Genomic DNA, 22401 nt, shown 5'->3' with positions numbered 1-22401 from the left:
GGCCTTCCTTGTCCTTTAGTCTGTTGAGCCACAACAGAAGTCGTCCTTCCCTGTCTCTGATGGTCTTAGGGGGGAAGGTACGGCAGATCTTGCACTCCTTTGCCTTATGGTCAGGATAAAGGCAATATAAACATTTTTTGTTGGGATCTTCCTTGAATAATCTTTGTTTCCCACAAGAATCACAAGCCCTGAACAGGGACTTATAGGTAGACATCTGAAAAAAGTGAAGAAACTATTAGTCTCGAAGAAAAAACTGAGCAGAGCTCAGGGAGACTCCCTTCACACGACGTGCGGTAGAAAATCTGACAGCCTGAGCCTCTGGGGAGAACATCCTGGTGGGTGCTGTCGCCTGATTGGCTGCAGTTTGGACTAATACATAACGACTAGGATAGTCACTGATGTGGAAGTTTTTTCTACTGTAGCTGGTGCTACTTTACTTCCTGGTTTAGTATTTCTGATATTTGCTATATATATTATGGCATATTATTGCTTTTTTATATACCGTGGGACTCCCACTCCGACGGGGAATGATTCAGGCATGTGAATCTATGAAAGACACCCCTAATACTGGAGAATTACAAGTATCACATGGTTTACACTTTATGCTTCGCAAACAATAGTTTCAAAGCATTTTGAGAGAGTGCAAATATCACATTTAGGAAACAAAATAATGTTGGATTCATTTTTATTTTGTTTCTATATTCGTCTTCTGCCATTCCCGCAGCGTCATACAGCTAATTGCAAACCACTTGCATTGTAAAGTTAACACCAATAATAAAATATCTGCCTTGCCAACCTCCAAGTAAGCGCCTAATTTCCACATGTGTTGAAATGATTGAGGGAACCGATACCGCCGTCTGCCAAACCAAAATAAACATTACACTGTATCAAGCTATGATTTGCCGCGTGTCTAGTTGTTTTTAACCAACGAGAGACGAGCACGTCCTGTAACCGCTGAGACTCGTGGCTCTCGGGAAAACATGGTAATAATCAAATTTTCTTTAAAACCTATGAATAACAGGAGATCTATATTGTCTGATATTCTTGCTCTGGTTTGCTTCGTGATGTACGTGCAGCCCACACATTCGCGCAATGTATCACATTGTTGCTTTGTTTTTGCAACCATTCATAATCACGTTTCGAGTGGCACAAGCCTCGGTACTGGCGAAAAATACATAAATGTGTGGTCGTAGGGTGGGCCATCTAACATCACTTCACACGCTTATGGGAAATGCGAGAACTGGGAGTGTCACACATGGAAAGAGCGTTGTACTTTTTGATGAAGCATGGGTGGGGATGAAGAGATAACAAGTGTCTGTTCCCAGTCCCATGCCCCCAGTTGCACCGCGCACTTTATTATTTCTCTCCCAAGCCTGTTTTAATGTTTGTATGCCTCCTATAAACTGTCCACTGCATATCAGTTCAGTACTGAGGTACCTATTAAGCGAGGAAACAGCCTGGCGCGTCTATGAAAGCATTGAGATGTTCGACTCCCTGTGAAGACCTCCATTACAGGCACAGCCAAACCCTTGTGAGCCCCAGTGGGCGTGGGCAACTGTGAGCAGGCAAACAGCCCAAGCAGGAAGCACGCGACTTGTGCACGAATAGGGAGAAGCAGCACCTGCCACAGCCACTGGGCTGAGGCGGTAGCAATAGAAACAGAACAAGCATTGGCATAGCCAATAGGTCTTGCCTTTGGGACCTTATAAGTATTTAATTCTGCAGAACAATATCCTTGGTGCAGCATCAACTGTTGCATGGCTAAACACTTATAATGTCCCACAAGTGAGACCTATTGGCTATGCCAATGCTTGTTTAACAGCTAGCTAATGACTGTGTTCTCCAAACGTACAGATAGTTTAAATGTACATATTTCAGAGCTTGAGCTGTAGTCTTGCTTGACATGGCTATCAATGAATACAACCATTTTTGGAAGGATTTAATCTCTTAAAACCAACCTGGAGACTGGTAAATCTAGGTGCCCTCCTAGTCTTCATACAGTAGGCAATCCTACACTTCAATGTAGATATCTGTATGAATCTGGTATTGTTCACCGATTTAAGCTGTGCAGCACCATCTGGGCTTACTCAGATTATGAACGATTTGAAAGGAATCCAAGAATCTGAAAAAACTAAAAAGGGGAGTGGCTGAATCTACTTGGTCATAAATGCCGACCAGACAAGTCTGACTCGCGCACCTTCTACCCCTCACTTGACTTTGCTGTCAAGGGGTCATAATTGGAGGGTGAGTCCCAAATTTAGCAGGAAATAAAGATAGACAAATGGGTGCTGGAGCTCCTCCATCTTTGGCATACTATGGAGATCATTCAAAATTGTCCACCCAGACCAATACAAAAAAAATGAACACATTTTGTTAATTAGGTGGGATTTTAAACTTTCAGTAATATGCTAAATCGCATGCGTCCAAAGCACAATGATTTTTTTTTAAATAATTAGGGAAGGAGAATGCCTAGGATATCAGGGACTCAACAACATGAATTAAAACTTTAAGCTGATGAAGTTAGAGATACTGATACATGTAATAAAAATGTTATTGACTCTGCTACAGCTAAAGCAGTAACAAGAATACACAAAATAGCCCAATATGAATTTTCCTCTTTTTTAGAGAGTGAGCCCTCGTCCATAATCCGTTACAGTTGTGGTTGTTCTGGAAGTGTTCAAATATTGACCCCTAAATTCAGATAAAATTATCTTTGTTAGCTGGCTCAAATATGATCTTCATAGCTCTGCGCCTTACAAGACTCAGGCTTTCTGTGCAATTAAAGATCTTTAGTATGTCCATTTCTGCTTCCTTACTCATTGGCCCAATGAAAATGGTGGCAGAAACTGAGAAACCTATGGGATTGAAAGAGGAGTATTTAAGTAGAATTTCAGATTTCAAAACAATCTACGGTCCGCATCTAAGGGTTCCAGCACCTTATTAGCAACATAAACAACCTCAGTAGTGGTTGCCATCCTGCAGAGCACATAGGGAGTATCTCTGTTCTTGGAAAACATGGAATCCCTCTCTTTTCTTTACTCTAGTGGGGTAAAGCCTCTCAGGGGTGTAACAAGACAGTGTAGTGTAGCAAAAGCAGATGTAATCTCTCTCTGATTTAACGTAGTAAATAAAAGTACATAAAAACTAAAAACCATTTGAGGCCTAAATATTTAACATAAATGGATAAAGTGAGAATACTCACTAAGATTAAACATGTGTTCTTCACACTGCATACTTTCATCCCATCTCGAGCCCATAATGGCCTGCTTTTAAATGTGGGCAAAGATAATCCTACCTTAGTCTGTATTTGGATCCACGTACATTTTCTGATGAATGGTTGTAATAGTTGCACCTCTGAAATGGTTGCCTAATTTAAAGCTGCGTTGTTCAACAAAGCCCAACAGAATTTCAGATAGAGCTTCAGATCTAGTTCTCATCTTCAGTTCGAGAATTAAATTCTCTAGTTGCAGTTAACACCTGACGTAAGACTTTTGTTAAGGGCAGCTGGGACCATTTGAAAGTGGTGTGGCGAGTGAAGTGCCCCACCACTTCCCAAAAAATAAAATAAAAACCCACTCCCTCCAAAAGCCCAAAAAATCTAAACACAATAAAATTTTAAATAAATGGTACTTACAACTGCATGTCCACCTCTGTGTTCCAGTCTGCTGTGGAAGTAGAGCTCCCTTAACCAGTCAAGACTCTGCTCTCATGCTATTAACCAGCATGAGAGTAGCGCCTGAATTGAATGGAGCGGGCTAGCTGGATGCTCCTTCAAGCCCCGGAGCCCTGTGCTTGGCCCTCCCCCAGCTGTCTTTAGGAGAGCTGGACAGAGAGCTTCAAAGTGCTCGTGTCAGTTTGGCCCGGTGCAAGCCAGCCAAAGTGGCATGCGCACTTTGAATTGTCTGACTAGTCACTGCTTCAGTACTCCATGCTGCAAATCGGCAGCAGAGTACACACCCTGCATGTCTCTGGGCTCAGGGTAGGCTGACTGCTTCAGTGCACACATTGGTAAAGAACAAAATGGCAATGAAATATTTTCATTGCCCTTTTATTTATTCCTGCTCAGCTCACTGTGGTGGGACGAAGATCCCCTGTGCTTGGAAGGAAACCGCCGCGGAGTTTTGTGTAGCCAGCAGAAATTTCACTTTCACAAGACTATTTGCAATAGTTTCCACATGTCTAATATATATGCCACTCTAGGACCATTGCGACAGTGCCTAGTGTATCCAGCTACCAATTAAAAGGACTAGTATGTCAAACTAGTTATTTCCAGGAATGCACTATAATCTCGGTGGTGCAAGGTCAGAGTGTTCAGTCATGACCTATGTTTTTCCATTCCTCTCAATTTCCTTTAAATAGTTAGAGAAGTTAAGCCAACTAGCTAGTTGGTTTTTTTCCCCTAAAACTAAATGTGCTCAGTAACAGAGGAAAAGATTCAGCCTGATGACAAGACCTGCTGATTTTGGAACTAGAGAGCCAGGCTAGAGTCCTGGCATCAGCTTAGCATCCTGGGATTCTGGGCAACTCACTGAACCTCCCCGTGCCCAAAAAGTAAAAAAAAAATGTGTAACAGCCTGCTGCTTTTGTAAGGCACTCCAAGGTCCGCAGTCAGAGTACACACTATATGAAAATGCAAAAACAATTTCTCAAATTTGATTTTCCACAGATTCAGAAGCTTAAATAATCCCTGTCGTCAGCCTACAAACCCTCAGTGGCCAATGCGGACATCCTGTCCCATACCTTCGGAACACACACAAAAGAGCTTGACTACATGAATTCCATTCATCTCGTTATGTGACCGGAACTCTGGCCAGTGAGGGGAAAACATTGGAGCCTCAACTCTCCACAAAGGCTGAACCGCTCACATTTTACACCATAGTCGAGGTACCATAAGGGAACTGTTTATAGCGGTTTTCTCCCAAACCGGCTTTTTGTTCTTTACACTTTGGTGTTCAGCTGTTCCTCAGGGTGTCGCTCATTGCCATCTACAAGAGGCAGGTTTTTCTTCTGTTTTTTCTTATTTTATTTTGACTTGGTGGGCTCTTTATTTTCTCCATATTTCAATTTGAGGAAATCTATTTGAGCTGCCTCTCCGCTTGATCACATGTCTGTCTCTACGGTATAGTCTGTTGCGAGTAGTAGGCTTCCTGGAAAAGTTTCAAATCCGAAGACCTTGAATGTGTTGCAAATATTTCCTCAGCCTTCTACTTCAAAAATGCTTTGTCTTTGTCGCCAACGAAAAAGTCCTTCAAAGGCCCAAACTTCAACGACTGCCACACCAATGGCCTTGTCAAAAATGACTTCAACTGTGACCACGTCATTCATTCAATTGACCTTTTCGACCAGACCAGCCATGGTTCCTTAGTTGTGTGCACTATCGAGGACAATACCTCCCTAGTCTGCACCGTTGTCAATGGCACTCTTACTAGTGACTGTTTTTGTTGATTATTCTTCAATCCAGCTAGTTTCAGGCATGTTCCGCTTGTAATTTGTCTCATATAAGACTCACTTCAGTAGAAGCTCCACAAAACGTAGTGCTCCTATTGGACCCTGAAGAACATGAGCAGACTAAACAGGAATCACAAAGGGTCCATCCTAGCATCTGAAATCTCGCATGGCGGTGATGAACAGAATGAACGTGTGACAGATCTCAGGATAGGGCAATCCGCCTTATCCCTAGTGATTTGGAGGTAAACCGCAACCGTGAGCCTCTTCCTCCTAAGCCGCTGTACATTGCCCAGAGCGTCTGCTGGCGCCCTTGTTCCCTCCCGTAAGGTTCTACAGCAAGTACCTGCACTTCAATCACCTTTTGAGCAACGAGCCACAAGTCCCCACATAGTACCATTAACAATAGAAGATCAGCAATATGCTTCAGAAAATGGTGAAAATATTAACAATTGTGATGGTGATATTAATGATCAGGAAATTGTATTGCCAGATGAGGCGGTACATAAAGCTGATAACTATGAACTTTGTAACAAAGTCCGGAGTCTCAACCCGGAGGCTCACCTCCTGATGAAAATCATCAATTCCACCTACTTATGCATTTGAGAAAATACATTTTGTTTTAAATTTGAAAACAAATCAAGGAAATGTATTTGATCCCTCCTTTTGCCTGTGGGATAAAGGTCTAATGTTCATGAAAAATTCATCAACTACTTCCATTGTCAAAGTGAACAAAAATATAATCCAACTAATTCTCTTCTAGCTTGTTTACTCAGCCAGGTCATAGACTGAAACCATCATTTCAGTCGCTTCTCAGAGGCACTTTTGAGATTCATCAAAACCATGTCTTGGCACCACCAGATAAGGTAGGCAGGTGCCTGGAGAGTCTGGACAAAAAGGTAGGCGCCTTTGCTTCTTTAGGGGTAAAGAGCCATAGCCATTACGGTGCGCTATGACAACTTTCACACAATATTTCAACCTTTTTTGACAAACTATCAAAGAGCAAGCCAGAGGTTTACTTCATGAAAGTGAACTAGTATCCTCTGCAATGATTAATGCTTCTTTAGATGCCTCAAACAATGGGTTGAGGCAGATGGCAACTAGGGATGTGTGTGATTTAATGGAAAGCGAAAACTGAGAAAACACATTGGAGGAAGCCACATCATAGAAAACCAATTTTCAGGGAAATCAGTGTTCGAAGCATATGAGCTGCAGATCACACACTATGCATAGATTGCCATCTGGTGTTGGGCCTGGATGTTTGCAGTTTGTTATTGTCCTGGAACAAGTCTTTGGAAGTCACAGGATAGGTGACTCCTCCTTTGGACAATAGTGTGCATGGGCATCGACTCCATCTTCAAATTTGTTTTTTTCCGCCATCAGGCTCGGATGTGTTTGACGCGTTCCAGTTCGCTATCGTTCCCGATTTAACTTTCGACACGCAATCCTTATCCTTCTTTGGTATTGTTTTCAATCGCGTTTCCCTTTCGACGCGCATCTCTACAAGCTTCTACTTCGGTTACAGTCGTCTTAGCAGGCCTTCGGGCCTATCTGCGCCACAGGCCTTTTTGCTCATGGAAAGGACTCCCTTCAAAAAGTGTCCTTATGTGGATCCAAGTTTCCACACGCCGATCTTCATGAGGTGTGTAACCTCTGCCTTTCACCTGAACACGAGGCCAAAATCTGTCCGGCTTGCGCCTCTTCCCGCTCAAAGAAAACCATCGGAGCTCGTCGAGCTCGAAGAAGTATGGCTTGATCGTCAACATCTTACCAGATGACATCTTCCAAGAAGGCATCGATGTGCAGGAACGGATGGAAGAAGGCATTTTTAGACAAGCCGAAGAATCCGACGTCAAAGACATCACTCCGGAGCAACGGGTCGTAAGTACGGAGGTCAACCCCTCCCCCCATCCAACCATTCAAAAGCTTCGGTAACACCTTCGGGCCTGGGTGCACCCCGGGATAAAACTTCCCGCCTTTGAGCCCGACAAAGAAGTCTACTGAAAGCCTTCAGGCTACTCTGGATCGAGCCATCCTACCGTCTGTTCCAAAACCCCATCCTTGGCACCCAGAAAAGATAAGCAGAAACCATAGTGTTCGTCCGAGCCGAAGCCTGGTTCCACACCGGGGCATTCGGCACCGAAACCTTTGGATCCGAAGAAATCCTCAAAACCACTAAAGCCAGCGGTTCTGAAAACCACTAATGAACCTTCGGATTCCAAAAAATCATCAGAACTAAAAAAAGACAACCGGTTCCAAAACCATTTGCGCACACACCTCTGATCCGAAAAAATCATCTGAGCCGACCAAACAACCTGTTCCAATGACTCCAAACAAACCTTCGGACCACAACCAAACTCCTGATTTCAAACCAAAGGAGCATAAAACAACTCCAAAAATAGTGCCACATAAGCATTCGGACTTGAGGAAATAGACACCGAAACACCATCTTTCAGAGGAGGAGCTTTTTCGACCCGATCGGCACAAAAAAACTCTGGAAATAGACCTGGAAACAGGTAATCTCAGGATTAGTCCATCCAACAAAAGAAAATTGGACAAACCTTCACCACCTCCAATTCCTTCAAAGAAAAAATACATTGCTACTTCCCCTTTAAGGACTCCTCCTCCTCTTCCTACTCTTACTACTCCTCCTCCTACTCCTCCGACTCCTCCTCCTACTGCTACTGCTACTGCTACTGCTACTACTACTACTACTGCTCTTACTCCTACCCCTACCCCATCTCCAGTGCCCTCGCAATCTCCTCCACCTACAGATGATGACGGTACCCCTGATGACCAAGGGGATGATGAACCTCTAGGGGAACCTAGTCATCCTTACATCCCAAATGACCCATGGGACAATTATGGCACACCAGATGTTCCTAATGTACCACAAGAGGATGTCTACCCATATAGACCATCCCCTCCAGAGAACACTATAGGTTTCACTCCGCTAATACACAGGGATGCAGAATACCACGGGGTAAATTTACATACAGACCCCATAGAAGAAGACTTCCTCATAGACACTTTTGCAACATCTCAAAGGTCCACCTCTATTCTACCAATGTTAAAAGGGGTCATTAAACACGCTCCTGAAGTCTTTAAAGACCCTGTAAGGGCTAGAGTTATTAATCCTTGGATAGAAAAAAAGTACAGGGCTGCCCCAAGTGAGCCTGCATACATTAAGGGACAGCTTCCCTTAGATCCCTTGGTGGTTTTCAACGCCAGGAAAAGGACCAACTCTCAAACCTCAGGCGATGCTTCACCACCTGACTAAGAGTCAAAACTCTGCCAAAAGAACAGCGTCACAAGCAGCCAACATATGGAGGATTGCCAACACACAGGCTTTACTAGCTAGGTATGATAAGGCGCACTATGATGAGCTAGAGACCCTACTACAACACCTTCCAGATCAATATAAGACAAAAACCCATGATCTCTTACAGGAAGGTAAACTAGTAACTAATACCTTAATTCGATGTGCTCTAAATGCCGCTGATCAAGCCTCCCGAGCCATTAACACCAGTGTCCTGTTACGCAGACATGCCTGGCTAAGGGTATCCGGGTTTAAACCAGAGGTTCAAACAACCACACTAAACCAACCCTTTGACCAAAAACACTTATTTGGACCTACAGTGGATTTATCTTTAGAAAAGATGAAAAAAGACAGATACCGACAAATCAATGGGAGCCTTGCAATCACAAGCTCCCAGAAGTTTCTTTTGTCTCTCTTATAGGGGTGCCTCTAGAGGCTTTAACACCGATAACTCCTCCACTTCGTAAACAAGTCCCACACAGACCTGCTCTACCAGAGGCTATTACAGTGGAGGCTATAGATGCAATAACAGCAACGGAGAGGCAAGACTACCAACACTCGTACTGCTACCACTTCAAACCAATGACTTCCGTTTGCCCCAAACCCTCCACCCCCCCCCCCCCCCCCCCGGACTATCCTACTCCAATCGGAGGACGATTAACCCAGTTCCTAATTGTCTGGTACAATATCACCATAGACAGGTGGGTGAGATCAATTATCCAGTCTGATTATTGCCTAAAGCTCACTGCCACTCCCCTCAACATACCACCCAAACAGCGTCCAATGTCAACAGAACATTTAACGCTTCTAAAACAAGAGGTGTTTTCCCTACTACACAAACATGCAATAGCACCACTTCACCTTCACCATCAAAACACAGGAGTTTACTCCCTGTACTTTTTGATCCCAAAGAAAGATGGAACCATGAGGCCCATCTTCAACCTCAGAATATTAAACCTGTACATACAATCAGACCATTTTCACATGGTCACTCTTCAACAGGTCCTTCCCCTACTCAAACAAGGCGATTTCCTTGCCACTTTAGATCTCAAGGACGCCTACTTCCACATTCCCATTCACCCTGCTCACACTAAATATCTTCGGTATGTAGTGGACGGTCCGCACTATCAATTCAAAGTTCTCCCATTCGGAGTTACCACAGCACCCAGAGTATTCACAAAATGACTAGCAGTGGTAGCGGCCCATTTAAGAAGACCACAGAGTCATGTCTTCCCTATACTTGGGCGACTGGCTCATAAAAGCCAAGTCACATACTCAGTGTGTAAGTGTCACACACACCACAATCCAACTTCTCACCTCCAACCATCCCGCATACAGCAATATCTAGGTGCCACAATAGACACCGCAAAAGGCCTTGCATACCCCAATCCAGCCAGGATAGCAAGAATGCAGGCCCTTATAACAAAGTTCCAACCGCAACACTCGCTACCAGCTTGAGTGTTCATGCATTAGAATGATGGCCTCTTGCATATTCATAGTACCTCATGCAAGACTCCGGATGCGCACCTTAAAGGAATGCTTAGCACGTCAGTGGAACCAAGCTCAAGGTCAGTTAACAGAACTGGTGTTGGTGGACGGCCGCACACATTGCTCTCTGCAGTCGTGAAGCACCCAAAACCTTTCCAAAGGGCGACCGTTCCTAGAGCCGGTTCCACAAATCGTGTTAACAGCAGACTCATCGCTCACCTGCTGGGGAGCTCATCTACTACATCACACCATACAGGGCAGGTGGACACCACAGCAAAAGCTACTCCACATCAATCATTTGGAGCTACTAGCGATATTTCTGGCATTAAAAGCATTCCAGAAACACGTATCAAACTAAGCTGTTTTTGTCCGGGCGGACAACATAACAGCAATGTAATACCTACAAAAACAAGGGGGGGCGCACTCTCTGCAGCTCTGTCAACTAGCACAGAGCATATGGAGATGGGCAATACCTCAAAACGTATTCCTTTTAGCACAACATCTTCCAGGAATACAGAATCAGATGGCAGAGCTAATAAGTCGGCAGACACAACAGATTCACGAGTGGGAACTCCACCCAGAAGTCCTCCAACAGTTTTTCCAAGTGTGGGGACATCCAGACATAGATCGCATCGCCGCACATTTAAACAAAAATGCCCAAGCTTCGCCGCCAGATATCCACACCTATTGTCCAAAGGCAATGCGATATAGATGAATTGGTCAGGCAGATTTGCTTACGCTTTTCCGCCTTTCCCACTCATTCCACTAGTGGTACGCAAGCTGCAACAACAATCACGAACACTGATCCTAGTTGCTCCAAAATGGGCCAGACAACCCTGATACACAACCTTGCTGGAACTATCAGTAGTCCCGTACCAAAAACTACATCTCTCCCTACAACTGTTAACAGAACCATGGAGAGATCAGACACCCAGATCCAGCACAGCTCAACCTAGCAATCTGGCTCCTGAAGTCCTAGAATTAGGTTATCTCAATCTTCCACCTGATTGTATGAATGTCATCAAAGCAGCTAGGCGTCCCACCACTAGAGCCTGCTATGCAGCCAGGTGGAAAAGATTTGTAATCTACTGTACCAATAACACAATCAATTCTCTAGATGTATCTATTCAAAATATCACGTTACTTACTACAACTTCATCGATGTAACGTAGCATACACATCAATCAGATTACATCTCGCTGCCATAACAGCCTATCTGCAAAATAGACATCTATCATTATTCAGGGTACCTGCCATTAAGACATTTATGGAAGGCCTCAAAAGAATAATTCTTTCAAGAGTACCACCCTCTCCAGTGTGGAATCTGAACATCTTCCTCACTAGGCTAATGGGTCCTCCGTTTGAACCTCTGCATAAATTGGAGTTACAATTTCTTACATGGAAAGTCGCTTTCCTTGTCGCTACCACATCTCTCAAGAGTCAGTGAGCTACAGGCCGTAACTATTCAAGAACCATTTCTACAACTCTATCATAACAAAGTGGTTCTTTGAACAAATCCTAAGTTCCTTCCAAAAGTTATTACTTCCTCCCATCTCAACCAATCAGTAAAGTTGCCAATATTCTTTTCGCAACCACAGTTGCAGAAAGGGCTCTTCATACACTAGACGTAAAAAGAGCACCTCTCTACTACATTGATAGAACAAAACGTTTTCGTAAAACAAACTAACTTTTTGTTCCCTTCTCACCACCACATAAAGGCAATCCCATATCAAAGTCTGGAATTGCAAGGTGGATCGTCAAATGTATACAAATTTGTTATCACAAAGCAAAACGTAGACTCTTGTTCCCCCTAAACATCATTCCACTCGCAAAATAGGGGTTTCCATGGCCTTTTTGGGAAAAATTCTCTTAGATGATATCTGCAAAGCAGTTAATGGTCTACACCGCACACATTCACAAAACACTATTGTGTAGATGTGCAAGCAAAACAACAAGCTGCTGTGGGCTAGGCTGTACTCAAAACACTATTTCAGACTACTGCAACGGATACTGGTGATCGCCGCTAAAGGAACAGTACTGCTATGCAATCTATGCATAGTGTGATCTGCAGCTCCTATGCCTCGAACGGAAAATGCTACTTACCAGTATGCATCTGTTCTTGTCATGTAGAGCTACAGATTCCCACCCACCTCCCCGGCTACCTTTAACTGTTCCAGTATTATCTTAATTAGATATATAATATACATGGACATCTCTTGCTGTTCTCACAAAACTCCATTTCCCTTCCTGGTGAAAAAACAATCTGTAGATGGAGTCGATGCCCATGCGCACTATCGTCCAAAGGAGGAGTCACCTATCTCGTGACTTCCAAAGACTTGTTCCAGGACAATAACAAACTGCAAACATTCGGGCCCAACACCAGATGGCAATCTATGCATAGTGTGTGAATCTGCAGCTCTACATGCCAAGAACAGATGCATACTGGTAAGTAGCATTTTCCTTTAAAGAAATACAAAAAACATATGAAAAAGTAATTTGATTCAAAATTGCTTTAAACTTGGGTGTTTAAGACTACTGTGAGGTTTTTGCGTTGAGGGATGGGTAACGTTTAAGGCGATGAGTGACTTTTAGGAGTAAGGAATAATAGGCGTTCAGGCATTGAAAGGGGTTTTTAGGGTTCAAAGATGGGTGGAGTGTAGGGCTGGTGAGGGGTTTTTAGCGTTCACAGATAAGTCTTTAGGTGTGAGGTGTTTTTAGGTTTCAGATGGGTGGAGTGTAAGGGTGTTAAGTTGTAGGGTTCATGAATGGACAATGTTAATGGCTGGTGAGGGTTTTTAAGGTTCAATTATGGGCACCAGCTAGGATGGTGAAGGTTTTTAAGAGTTTAGGATGCGGTGGTGATTAGGGGTTTTAAGGATGATGCAACTAGCACTAGCTGAGTCATAATGCAATTTTTTTCATGGGCGTTGGAAAGTGATGTGGAAGGAAAGAAGCAAAATGGTCCGTGGTGAGGGTGTGAAGGGAAGAAGCACCACTGACTAGGGTGGTAGGGAACAAGCAATGCAGCATGGGATTTGGAAGGGAAGAACTAACTGACAACAGGAGAAGAAAATAGTGTTCGAGGCATGTGGGCTGCTAAATTCATATCTTAGCATTAGATCGCCGCCTAGTGTTGGGTCCGGATGATCGCACATTGTTGTCCTGGAAGAGTCTTCGAAGTATCCTGAGATGGGTGGCTCCTCCCCTGGACTACAGTGCGCATGGGCATCGGCTCCATCCCCAGATTGTTTTTTTCCGCCATTGGGTTCGGATGCGGTCTCGACGTCTGTCGGAACCGAGAAAAACTAACTTTTTACGGCCAAAAGGCCTTGTATTCTTTGCGTCTGTATTGTTTGCGCACGGTCTTGAGTTCTTCCGTCTCTTGGAGTCGGAATCAACAGAGTGCTTGCACTCTTCGGACATCGAGGCCTTCTCATCGCGACACGACGCAACTTTCCAGCATGGAGCGGAGTCAGTTTAAGTACTGTCCGCTCTGTGGGTCCAAATACCCACATATCGACGTGCACCCGGTCTGTAACAAATGCCTTTCACCAGACCATAACGAAGACAACTGCAGGGCCTGCGCAAAATTCAGGTCAAAGAAGACACTCAAGCTTCGGCGCGCGGTGCGCCTTGAGGCCAGACAAGCGGCCCCGGCTCCAGAAAACATCTTCGGCGACCGAGAAGAGGAGGACCAGAGCCATCATCTTCAAATCTCCCCGCCCGAGACGGAGGTCGAGGCAGATCCGGAAGACGACGACTGAGTCGTGGATCAAGGCCTTGAATACGTCGACGAGGTAGGGGACGTCGAAGAGATTTATGGGGCCGCGGAAGATAGCTCAGGGGACGAGCTATGCCCCGAAGGTTACGAAGATCAAGATCGGGTCACAGGATCGCCTGTCGGCCTTACCCAAGACCCCGTTCCGCAAGCCTCGGCCCCGCCTTCAGGCCCGGCCACGGACATACTTGCTGCGCAGCCCGTATCGAAACCGAAAGTGAAACCTTCGACTACACCTAAAATGGCCGACCCGAAAACGAAACCGAAACTTATCGATTCGAACGACCCTAAGATGGCGGCCGTACCACCAAAAACGACGACACCCGCTGCTTCATCGACTCCGTCGACCTCCGGTCCACAAAAGTCGAGGAAATCTGTCGATTCCACAGGGTCGAAATCGGCGCCAGAGGAGGGATCCTCTAAGAAGGGTGGTCGGCACGGGTCAACCGCTGCGACGCCGTCAAAGCCCGCCAAAGCCAGCGACACGGCTCCGGTTCCGACTGGGACTCCGTTAGTCGGACGCGTGGTGGTGATGGAGCCGACAAAATCACACGGATCGAAGGCTGGCACATCTGCGCATCGGTCCAAGGACTCTGGGTCGGCGGCTGCGGCATCGTCGTCCAAGACTCAGAAGGGCCAACAGGACGTCGGATCCGAGGGCAAGGTCAAGACCTCCTCGGCGCCAAGGGACGCTGTAAGTGACGCGTCCCTCGTCGCCGCTTCACTACAGAGAATCAGGGAGAAGGCCTCTGCTACGCCGGCTCCGATGCCATCGCCACAGAAGCCGATGGACATTCCGGTGAAGCCCGCGGGTAAACTTCTCTTCCTTCTGCCGCCAAAAGAGACGCCGAAGGCCTTTTCAACAAAATCGACGCCAAAGAAGTCGGATTCTTCGACGGCAGGGGCACTTTCAAGTCGGGTACTCGACTCTGAAGAGGATTCAGAGCGTTTTATCGACGCAGACACGGGCAAATTGACCCTTTACAAGAGGAGGATCACTTCACAGCCAGTGGACTCCTATGTCATCCCCCTAAAGAAAAAAAGGCTTCCTGAAGACGCTTCAGGCCTCATGGAACCTATCCAGCCTCCTCCAAGAAGGAGCCCAACTCCTTCCCCAGAACACTCTGAGGGTGAAGGATATGTTGAAGATGACCAATACACTTTCCCCATCAATGAACCAGATGCACAGCCGGATTCATATGATGACATTGGTGACCAAAGCACCCAAGATGTGGGGCAAGACCCACAGCCTTTCACTGCACGTGCATCCCCAACAGAAGATTCTGCAGGTTTTCATGCACTCCTTGAAAGGGCAGCTGCTAATCATGATGTGGACATGCATGCTGACCCAGTAGAAGAAGACTTTCTATTCGACACTTTTTCAGTCTCTGAACGGACAGTAAAGACACTGCCTATGTTCAAAGGGGTCCTCAAACATGCTGCGGACATCTTTAAGGAACCTACCAGGGCGAGAGTGGTCAATCCACGTATCGAAAAGAAGTACAGACCAGCACCTGCAGACCCTGCATACATTTGGGGACAGTTGCCGCTTGACTCCCTGGTGGTCGCAAATGCCCGCAAACGGGCGAACTCCCAAACAACGGGTGAAGCTCCTCCCCCGGATAAGGAGTCAAAAGTGCTAAAGGCAGGAGGCAAAAGAGTAGCTGCACAGGCTGCCAATTTTTGGCGTATTGCAAATACACAGGCACTCTTGGCACGTTATGATAGGGCGCATTACGACACCCTAGAGCGGGTTATAGAACACCTGCCTTCGCAGTTTCAAGAGGGCACCAAACTGCTTATAGAAGAGGGAAAACTGATCTCCAACGCAGCCATAAAGTGTGCACTTGATGCCGCAGACACAGCAGCTAGGGCCATTAACACTAGCGTCATGCTGAGACGACAGGCGTGGCTCCGCATATCGGGGTTTAAACCTGACATTCAGACAACCATTCTTAATCAGCCAGTCAATCCTGATAGACTGTTTGGTCCAGATGTGGACACCACACTAGAAAAAATTAAGAAAGACACCGAAACTGCTAAGTCTATGGGGGCCCTACAATCACAACAGTTTCGTGGCAACAATTTTCGTCGCTCAGGTGCACGTGGAGTCACCAGAGGACAGATGGGTCAACAGTCATAATTCTCCAGAGGTGGAGCACAATCCTCGTACCCCAAGCAAAACAAAGGGGGTTACCGAGGAAACAGTACCAGAGGACGTGGAAGAGGAAACAACAACTCCCGCTCCTCTGCCCCAAACAAACAGTGACTCTCTGTCACTGCCCCCCGACCACCTAACACCTGTCGGGGGGATACTACAGCAGTTCCTGCCCGTCTGGAGAAACATCCCCACAGACAGGTGGGTGCGACAACTTGTCCAGTACGGTTATTGTCTAGAGTTAAAGTCCACTCCACCCAACATTCCACCAAGGCAACGGCCTATGTCCGCAGAGCATTTGCACTTATTGCAGCAGGAAGTAGTGGTGATGCTGCAAAAAGGCGCTATCGAGCTCGTGCCGGTGGAGGAGGAGGGCACAGGGGTATATTCCCTGTACTTCCTTATTCCAAAGAAGGACGGATCTCTCAGACCCATTCTAGATCTGCGTCCCCTCAACCTGTATATACTATCAGAACATTTCCATATGCTTACACTGCAACAGATTCTTCCCTTGCTAAAACAAGGGGACTTCTTAGCAACCTTAGACCTCAAGGATGCTTATTTCCACATTCCACTACACCCGTCCCACAGAAAATACCTCAGATTCACTATCCAAGGCAAGCATTATCAGTTCAAGGTCCTACCCTTCGGAGTGACCACAGCCCCGAGAGTGTTTACCAAGTGTCTGGCGACAGTGGCGGCGCACCTCAGGAGGCAGAACATCCATGTCTACCCCTACCTAGACGACTGGCTCGTTCAAGCCAAGTCGGAACAACAGTGCGCCGCGGACATGTCGACTACCATTCACCTCCTTCACGATCTGGGCTTCTCGTTGAACTACCCAAAGTCGCATCTTCAGCCGGCGCATGTCCGGCAGTTTCTAGGTGCGACAATCAATACCCTGACGGCCATGGCCCAGCCAAACCAAGTCAGGATAGACAGCATGCAGTCGCTAATCCAAAAGTTCAGACCACAACACTCGCTTCCAGCGAGAGTGTTCATGCAGTTGATTGGCATGATGGCCTCCTGCATCTTCATAGTCCCTCACGCACGTCTACATATGCGTCCGCTCCAGGAGTGCTTAGCACATCAGTGGACACAGGCTCAGGGACAATTGACAGACCTAGTGTTGGTTACCAGTCGGGCATACGACTCTCTGCATTGGTGGACTCCACACAACCTTTGCAAGGGCCGACTGTTCCAGGAGCCAGTGCCACAGATTATCCTGACAACGGACGCATCTCTCCAGGGATGGGGAGCTCATCTGCTCACTTACACAGTGCAGGGACTATGGACGACGCAGCAACAGAAGATGCACATCAACTATCTGGAACTGATGGCAATCTTCATGGCACTCAAGTCCTTCATTGTACATCTGTGCAACAAGGTAGTGTTAGTCCGGACGGACAACATGACCGCGATGTACTACATTCAAAAGCAGGGGGGCACCCACTCGCCACAGCTGTCTCATCTGGCTCAGGGCATGTGGAAGTGGGCCATTCAGAGGAACATTTTCCTCATGGCAGAACACCTCCCGGGCAAGGACAATCAAATGGCGGATCTGCTCAGCAGATACAGCCATCAAATGCACGAGTGGGAATTACACCCATCTGTACTCCGCCCGTACTTCCAGCAGTGGGGTCATCCGGAGATAGACCTGTTTGCCACAAACGAAAACGCAAAATGACAACACTTTGCCGCCAGGTTCCCACACCCACAGTCGCAAGGGAATGCGATATGGATGAACTGGTCAGGCAGATTTGCGTACCTTTTCCGCCAGCCCCTCTGATACCGCTAGTGGCAAGAAAGCTAAGGCAGCACTCCATGACTCTCATCCTGGTTGCTCCAACGTGGGCGCGCCAAGCATGGTACACCACGTTCCTTGAACTCTCGGTGGTGCCGCATCAAAGGCTGCGCCTCACGCCCAGACTTTTGACGCAGAACCATGGAGACATTCAGCATCCAGATCCGCAACAGCTCAACCTGGCGATCTGGCTCCTGAAGTCCTAGAGTTTGGATACCTCCACCTACCTCCAGAATGCATGGACATCATCAAGGAGGCAAGGAAACCGACTACCAGAGCATGCTATGCTGCAAAATGGAAGCGTTTTGTCATTTACTGTACAGCCAATGACATCAACCCGCTAGATGCATCTATCCCTAACATCATTTGCTATCTGCTACATCTTTACAAGTGCAATCTAGCGTTCACTTCTATTCGGATACATCTATCCGCCATCGCAGCTTATCTTCAGAATAGGCAGCATCTCTCTGTCTTCAGGGTGCCTGCCATTAAAGCTTTCCTTGAAGGTCTGAAACGAGTCATTCCCCCAAGAACACCGCCAACTCCGGTGTGGAACCTCAATGTGGTCCTCACCAGACTAATGGGACCACCCTTTGAGCCACTGCACTCATGTGAACTCCAGTTCCTAACGTGGAAAGTAGCTTTCCTCATTGCTATTACGTCACTGAGGCGCGTTAGTGAGCTACAAGCGCTCACAATCCAAGAGCCATTCATTCAGATTCATCCAAATAGGGTAGTGCTACGTACTAACCCCAAATTCCTTCCGAAGGTGGTGTCACAGTTTCATCTTAACCAAACTATTGACTTACCGGCATTCTTCCAAAACCCACAAACGGTAGCGGAAATAATGCTCCATACGTTAGACGTACGGAGGGCGTTAATGTACTACATAGACAGAACACAACACTTTAGGAAAACAAAACAACTTTTTGTTGCCTTCTCACCACAGCACAAAGGCAACCCTATTTCCAAAGCAGGAATAGCCAGGTGGATTGTTAAGTGCATCCAAATCTGTTATCAAAAGGCCAAGCGCACTTTAACAATACCCCCAAGGGCGCACTCCACACGCAAATTGGGGGCATCCATGGCTTTCCTGGGGAACATTCCTTTAGAAGAAATTTGCAGAGCAGCCACGTGGGTTACCCCACATACCTTTACAAAACACTACTGTGTTGATGTGCATTCCAAGCAGCAAGCTGCTGTAGGACAGGCTGTTCTCAAGACACTTTTTCAGGTTTCTGCAGCTGGCACAGGCAACCGCTGCTAATGCTATGTATTCTATGCTAAGATATGAATTTAGCAGCCCACATGCCTCGAACTGAATATGCTACTTACCAGTATGCATCTGTTCTTGGCATGTAGGGCTGCTAACATTCATATCGCCCACCCTCCTCCCCGGTGCCTGTCGCAGCTGCGGATATACTATTGTATTCAATCATTAGCATGGACATCCTTTACACTTTTCACTCCATCTTCTGCCACAATGGCGAAAAACAATCTGGGGATGGAGCCGATGCCCATGCGCACTGTAGTCCAGGGGAGGAGCCACCCATCTCAGGATACTTCGAAGACTCTTCCAGGACAACAATGTGCGATCATCCGGACCCAACACTAGGCGGCGATCTAATGCTAAGATATGAATGTTAGCAGCCCTACATGCCAAGAACAGATGCATACTGGTAAGTAGCATATTCAACCTCAAACACAGCACGAGCTGGAGGACAGCAGTCCAGATGAATCAATCAGTACTTGGACCATGCTCCAGACCAAAGAAGTGGAAGTGAAGCCAGCACACGCTGTCCAATTAGAAGGCAGCAAATAAGAGTGGCAATTATGCCAACGGATGGTGAGCAATTGGAGAGCCTCCAATCCCAATGTTGTACACACATTCACGAGTGACAGCAGAGGCGCGCTGCTGTAGTCGAGACATAAAAATGAATGCCTGAAAGTCTAGCAGTGATCTGAGAAGTCAGTGGGGCACGTGATATTGTGCAACGTGGTAAACTCATGTGAGCCTTATTCCTGCTTCTTTGCAGTATGTATTCTACAATAACTGCTTTGGTCATCTTTATTCAAGCATGTGAAAATATTAAAGATCAAGTCCTGGAAATGGAAAGGTTAGCTAAATACAGTTAACTACAGTTCTAATTGGGTATCGTTCATAGATTCACTTGGCAGCTACCTTGCTGTGCTATGTAGTGACTTGCTTAATTATTATTTGAGTGAATGGGGCTTTGCTGAGTTAACAGGGACTACGGAGGAGAGGGTTCCCATCCTGACTTTGGTTAATAGCCAACAGTGACAAGTGCTAATTTGTTTTCACTGTGGCCAGCTAATAATGGAAACATCTACAACAGGCTGTCACCTACTCCCATCCATTCGTAATTTAGATTCAAGTTTCTCTGACACATGATCTATTGCCCCGCATGCTCAGTCTGTGTAGTATTTTCATATCCTTGTATTCTCACGGTGGAGTTTGTCCTCATTTCAGACATCATACATTGAGGTGTCCTTGCTAACAGGACATCCCACTAGACGTTCTCGTGATTGCAGTGACATTGGAAGAAGCTGTTGTTACTGCAGTCTCTACACCATGAGCTGCACCAATACAGTGACCTTCCTTTGAAATTGCTGTGGAAGTGCAATAATTCCACTTCGGTGGCATTTGTAATATGATGACCGTTTCTGATGGTCTTAATCCATCTTCAGAAATGTTTCCTAAATCTGTGCAGTGGCAAAATACTAACAAGCAGTGTTTTTTTCACTGTAGAATTACTAGTTGTGAAACAAGTATTTCCAGTTTGACATGTGGAGTGTATGAATGTCTGTATAAACTAGATTTTTGCCTGTTGGCACAGTGCCGTTAAAGTACTCAAGTGGCCTAAGTGTGTTCTGTTCATGAGCCTCGTAGGTAGAAGGATTTTCAGCACCAGTAATGTAATCCTATGTTTTTATTCTTTCAGCAACTCTACCAGATTCAGCAAGTGACCATGCCTGCCGGCCAGGAGATCACACAGCCCATGTTCATCCAGTCTACTCAGACTGCAGACGGACAGACAACACAGGGAGAGTGAGCAGGGCCAGACTGAGTCCAGTCGGAAAACTGTTTATTTACATCCATGAACATTGGCAGGCTGGTCTGCCTTGGTTGACGACAGGTCCTGCATTTCTGCACTTGATTTGAAAACACACATAGTGCTCTTTGCTCCCTGATTACTGGACATTAAAGCTTGTACATAACCCAAATAGGAAACCTGACTCAAAAATGTAGGGGGGTTTGTTGGTTTGGAACTACGATTTGAAGAGTTTACTTCAGCATTGTTTCTTTGCCCAGTGCGTGTTTTGGGGCATTTTTGTGATCTGCATGGATATGCATGCAAGCCTCCTGTTCCTCTTGTCTGCTCCTCCACCTTCCCAACTACTCTCATTGGTTCATTGTGTTCCTGCCCAAGCGTGTCTACTCTTCAAGGCCTTCTGTTTTTCCCACACTGTGCACCCTCTTCCGTAGTGCCGCTTTACATCTAATCACTACCCTTTCATTGATGCCCTTTTCAGTCTAACTCCGTTGCATAATCTCTTTGCACCAGCTGTCCATTATGCCCACGGCCTGGTGAATGTTTGAGCAGTGTTAATCGCTCTTCGTGCTGTAGTTTCTCATTTGCTGGAGCAGTTACAACTGATTTGAGCAATGTCCTGGGTGCTTTTCATTGGCTGCGCTTGGCCTGGAGGCATTCTTTAAAAATCTACCTGGATCTGTGAGACTTTGTTACAAGTCGTGACTCAAATTGTCGCACAGTGGATCTTCATTTCTACTTTATGCAGTCACATATGGATAAAAAATTGCATTGCGTTTACCAGAAGTGGAAATCCATGATTACAAATTTATCAATGGAGACAATGCATTTTGTGTTCTAAATCATTCAAGGTCTTTAGGGTCCTGCTTTTGCGATGTTATCTGCATCCTATAAGTTTAGTCTTTAGGTTTGGGTGTAATAGTCATGTGCAAGTCCACGCTTGATCTCGGCGAAGGTAGGGTGGTATCTCGGAAGGACAAATACCCCCATTTAAAAGACTGGCATTGTTTATACTGAAAAGGATCTCATTTTGTGATGTATATGCAGACTGTTTATGTGCGACGGAAGGCGTAGCATGCATGTAATGTAAACTGAAATAAATGTCATTTTTTTTAGATAAAAATTAATTTAGTTTTCTTGTCTTTTTTGTGAACTAAAGTATAAAATGTTTCCCCAAAATTAGTTTTCTCAAAGATTTCCTAAAACCAGCACGATGGCTCAGTGAATTCAGATGATACATGTGGTGGAAGATCACAAGTTCAAAATTCAGCAATGCAGATTAAACCTTCCATTTTTCCAATATCGATAAATCAATGGCCACAAATTGGGTATTCA

At 45.9% G+C, this 22401-nt stretch overlaps 1 protein-coding gene across 5 annotated transcripts in view; it reads left to right on the top strand.

Moving 5' to 3' along the window:
- NFYC (nuclear transcription factor Y subunit gamma) overlaps positions 1–22193 on the top strand; it is a 246035-nt gene extending 223842 nt beyond the window's left edge. For all 5 annotated transcript variants that reach the window (XM_078681098.1, XM_078681100.1, XM_078681101.1 and 2 more), the window contains exon 10: positions 20956–22193. In XM_078681098.1, the coding sequence (XP_078537224.1) occupies positions 20956–21066 (111 nt within the window). In that variant the 3' untranslated portion in view covers positions 21067–22193. The remainder of the gene's footprint in view (positions 1–20955) is intronic.
- The last annotated feature ends 208 nt before the right edge of the window (positions 22194–22401 follow it).

The sequence above is a fragment of the Lissotriton helveticus genome, chromosome 3_1 (assembly GCF_964261635.1).
Source record: "Lissotriton helveticus chromosome 3_1, aLisHel1.1, whole genome shotgun sequence".
Lineage (NCBI taxonomy): Eukaryota > Metazoa > Chordata > Amphibia > Caudata > Salamandridae > Lissotriton > Lissotriton helveticus.
This window is presented reverse-complemented; position numbering and strand designations above follow the sequence as displayed.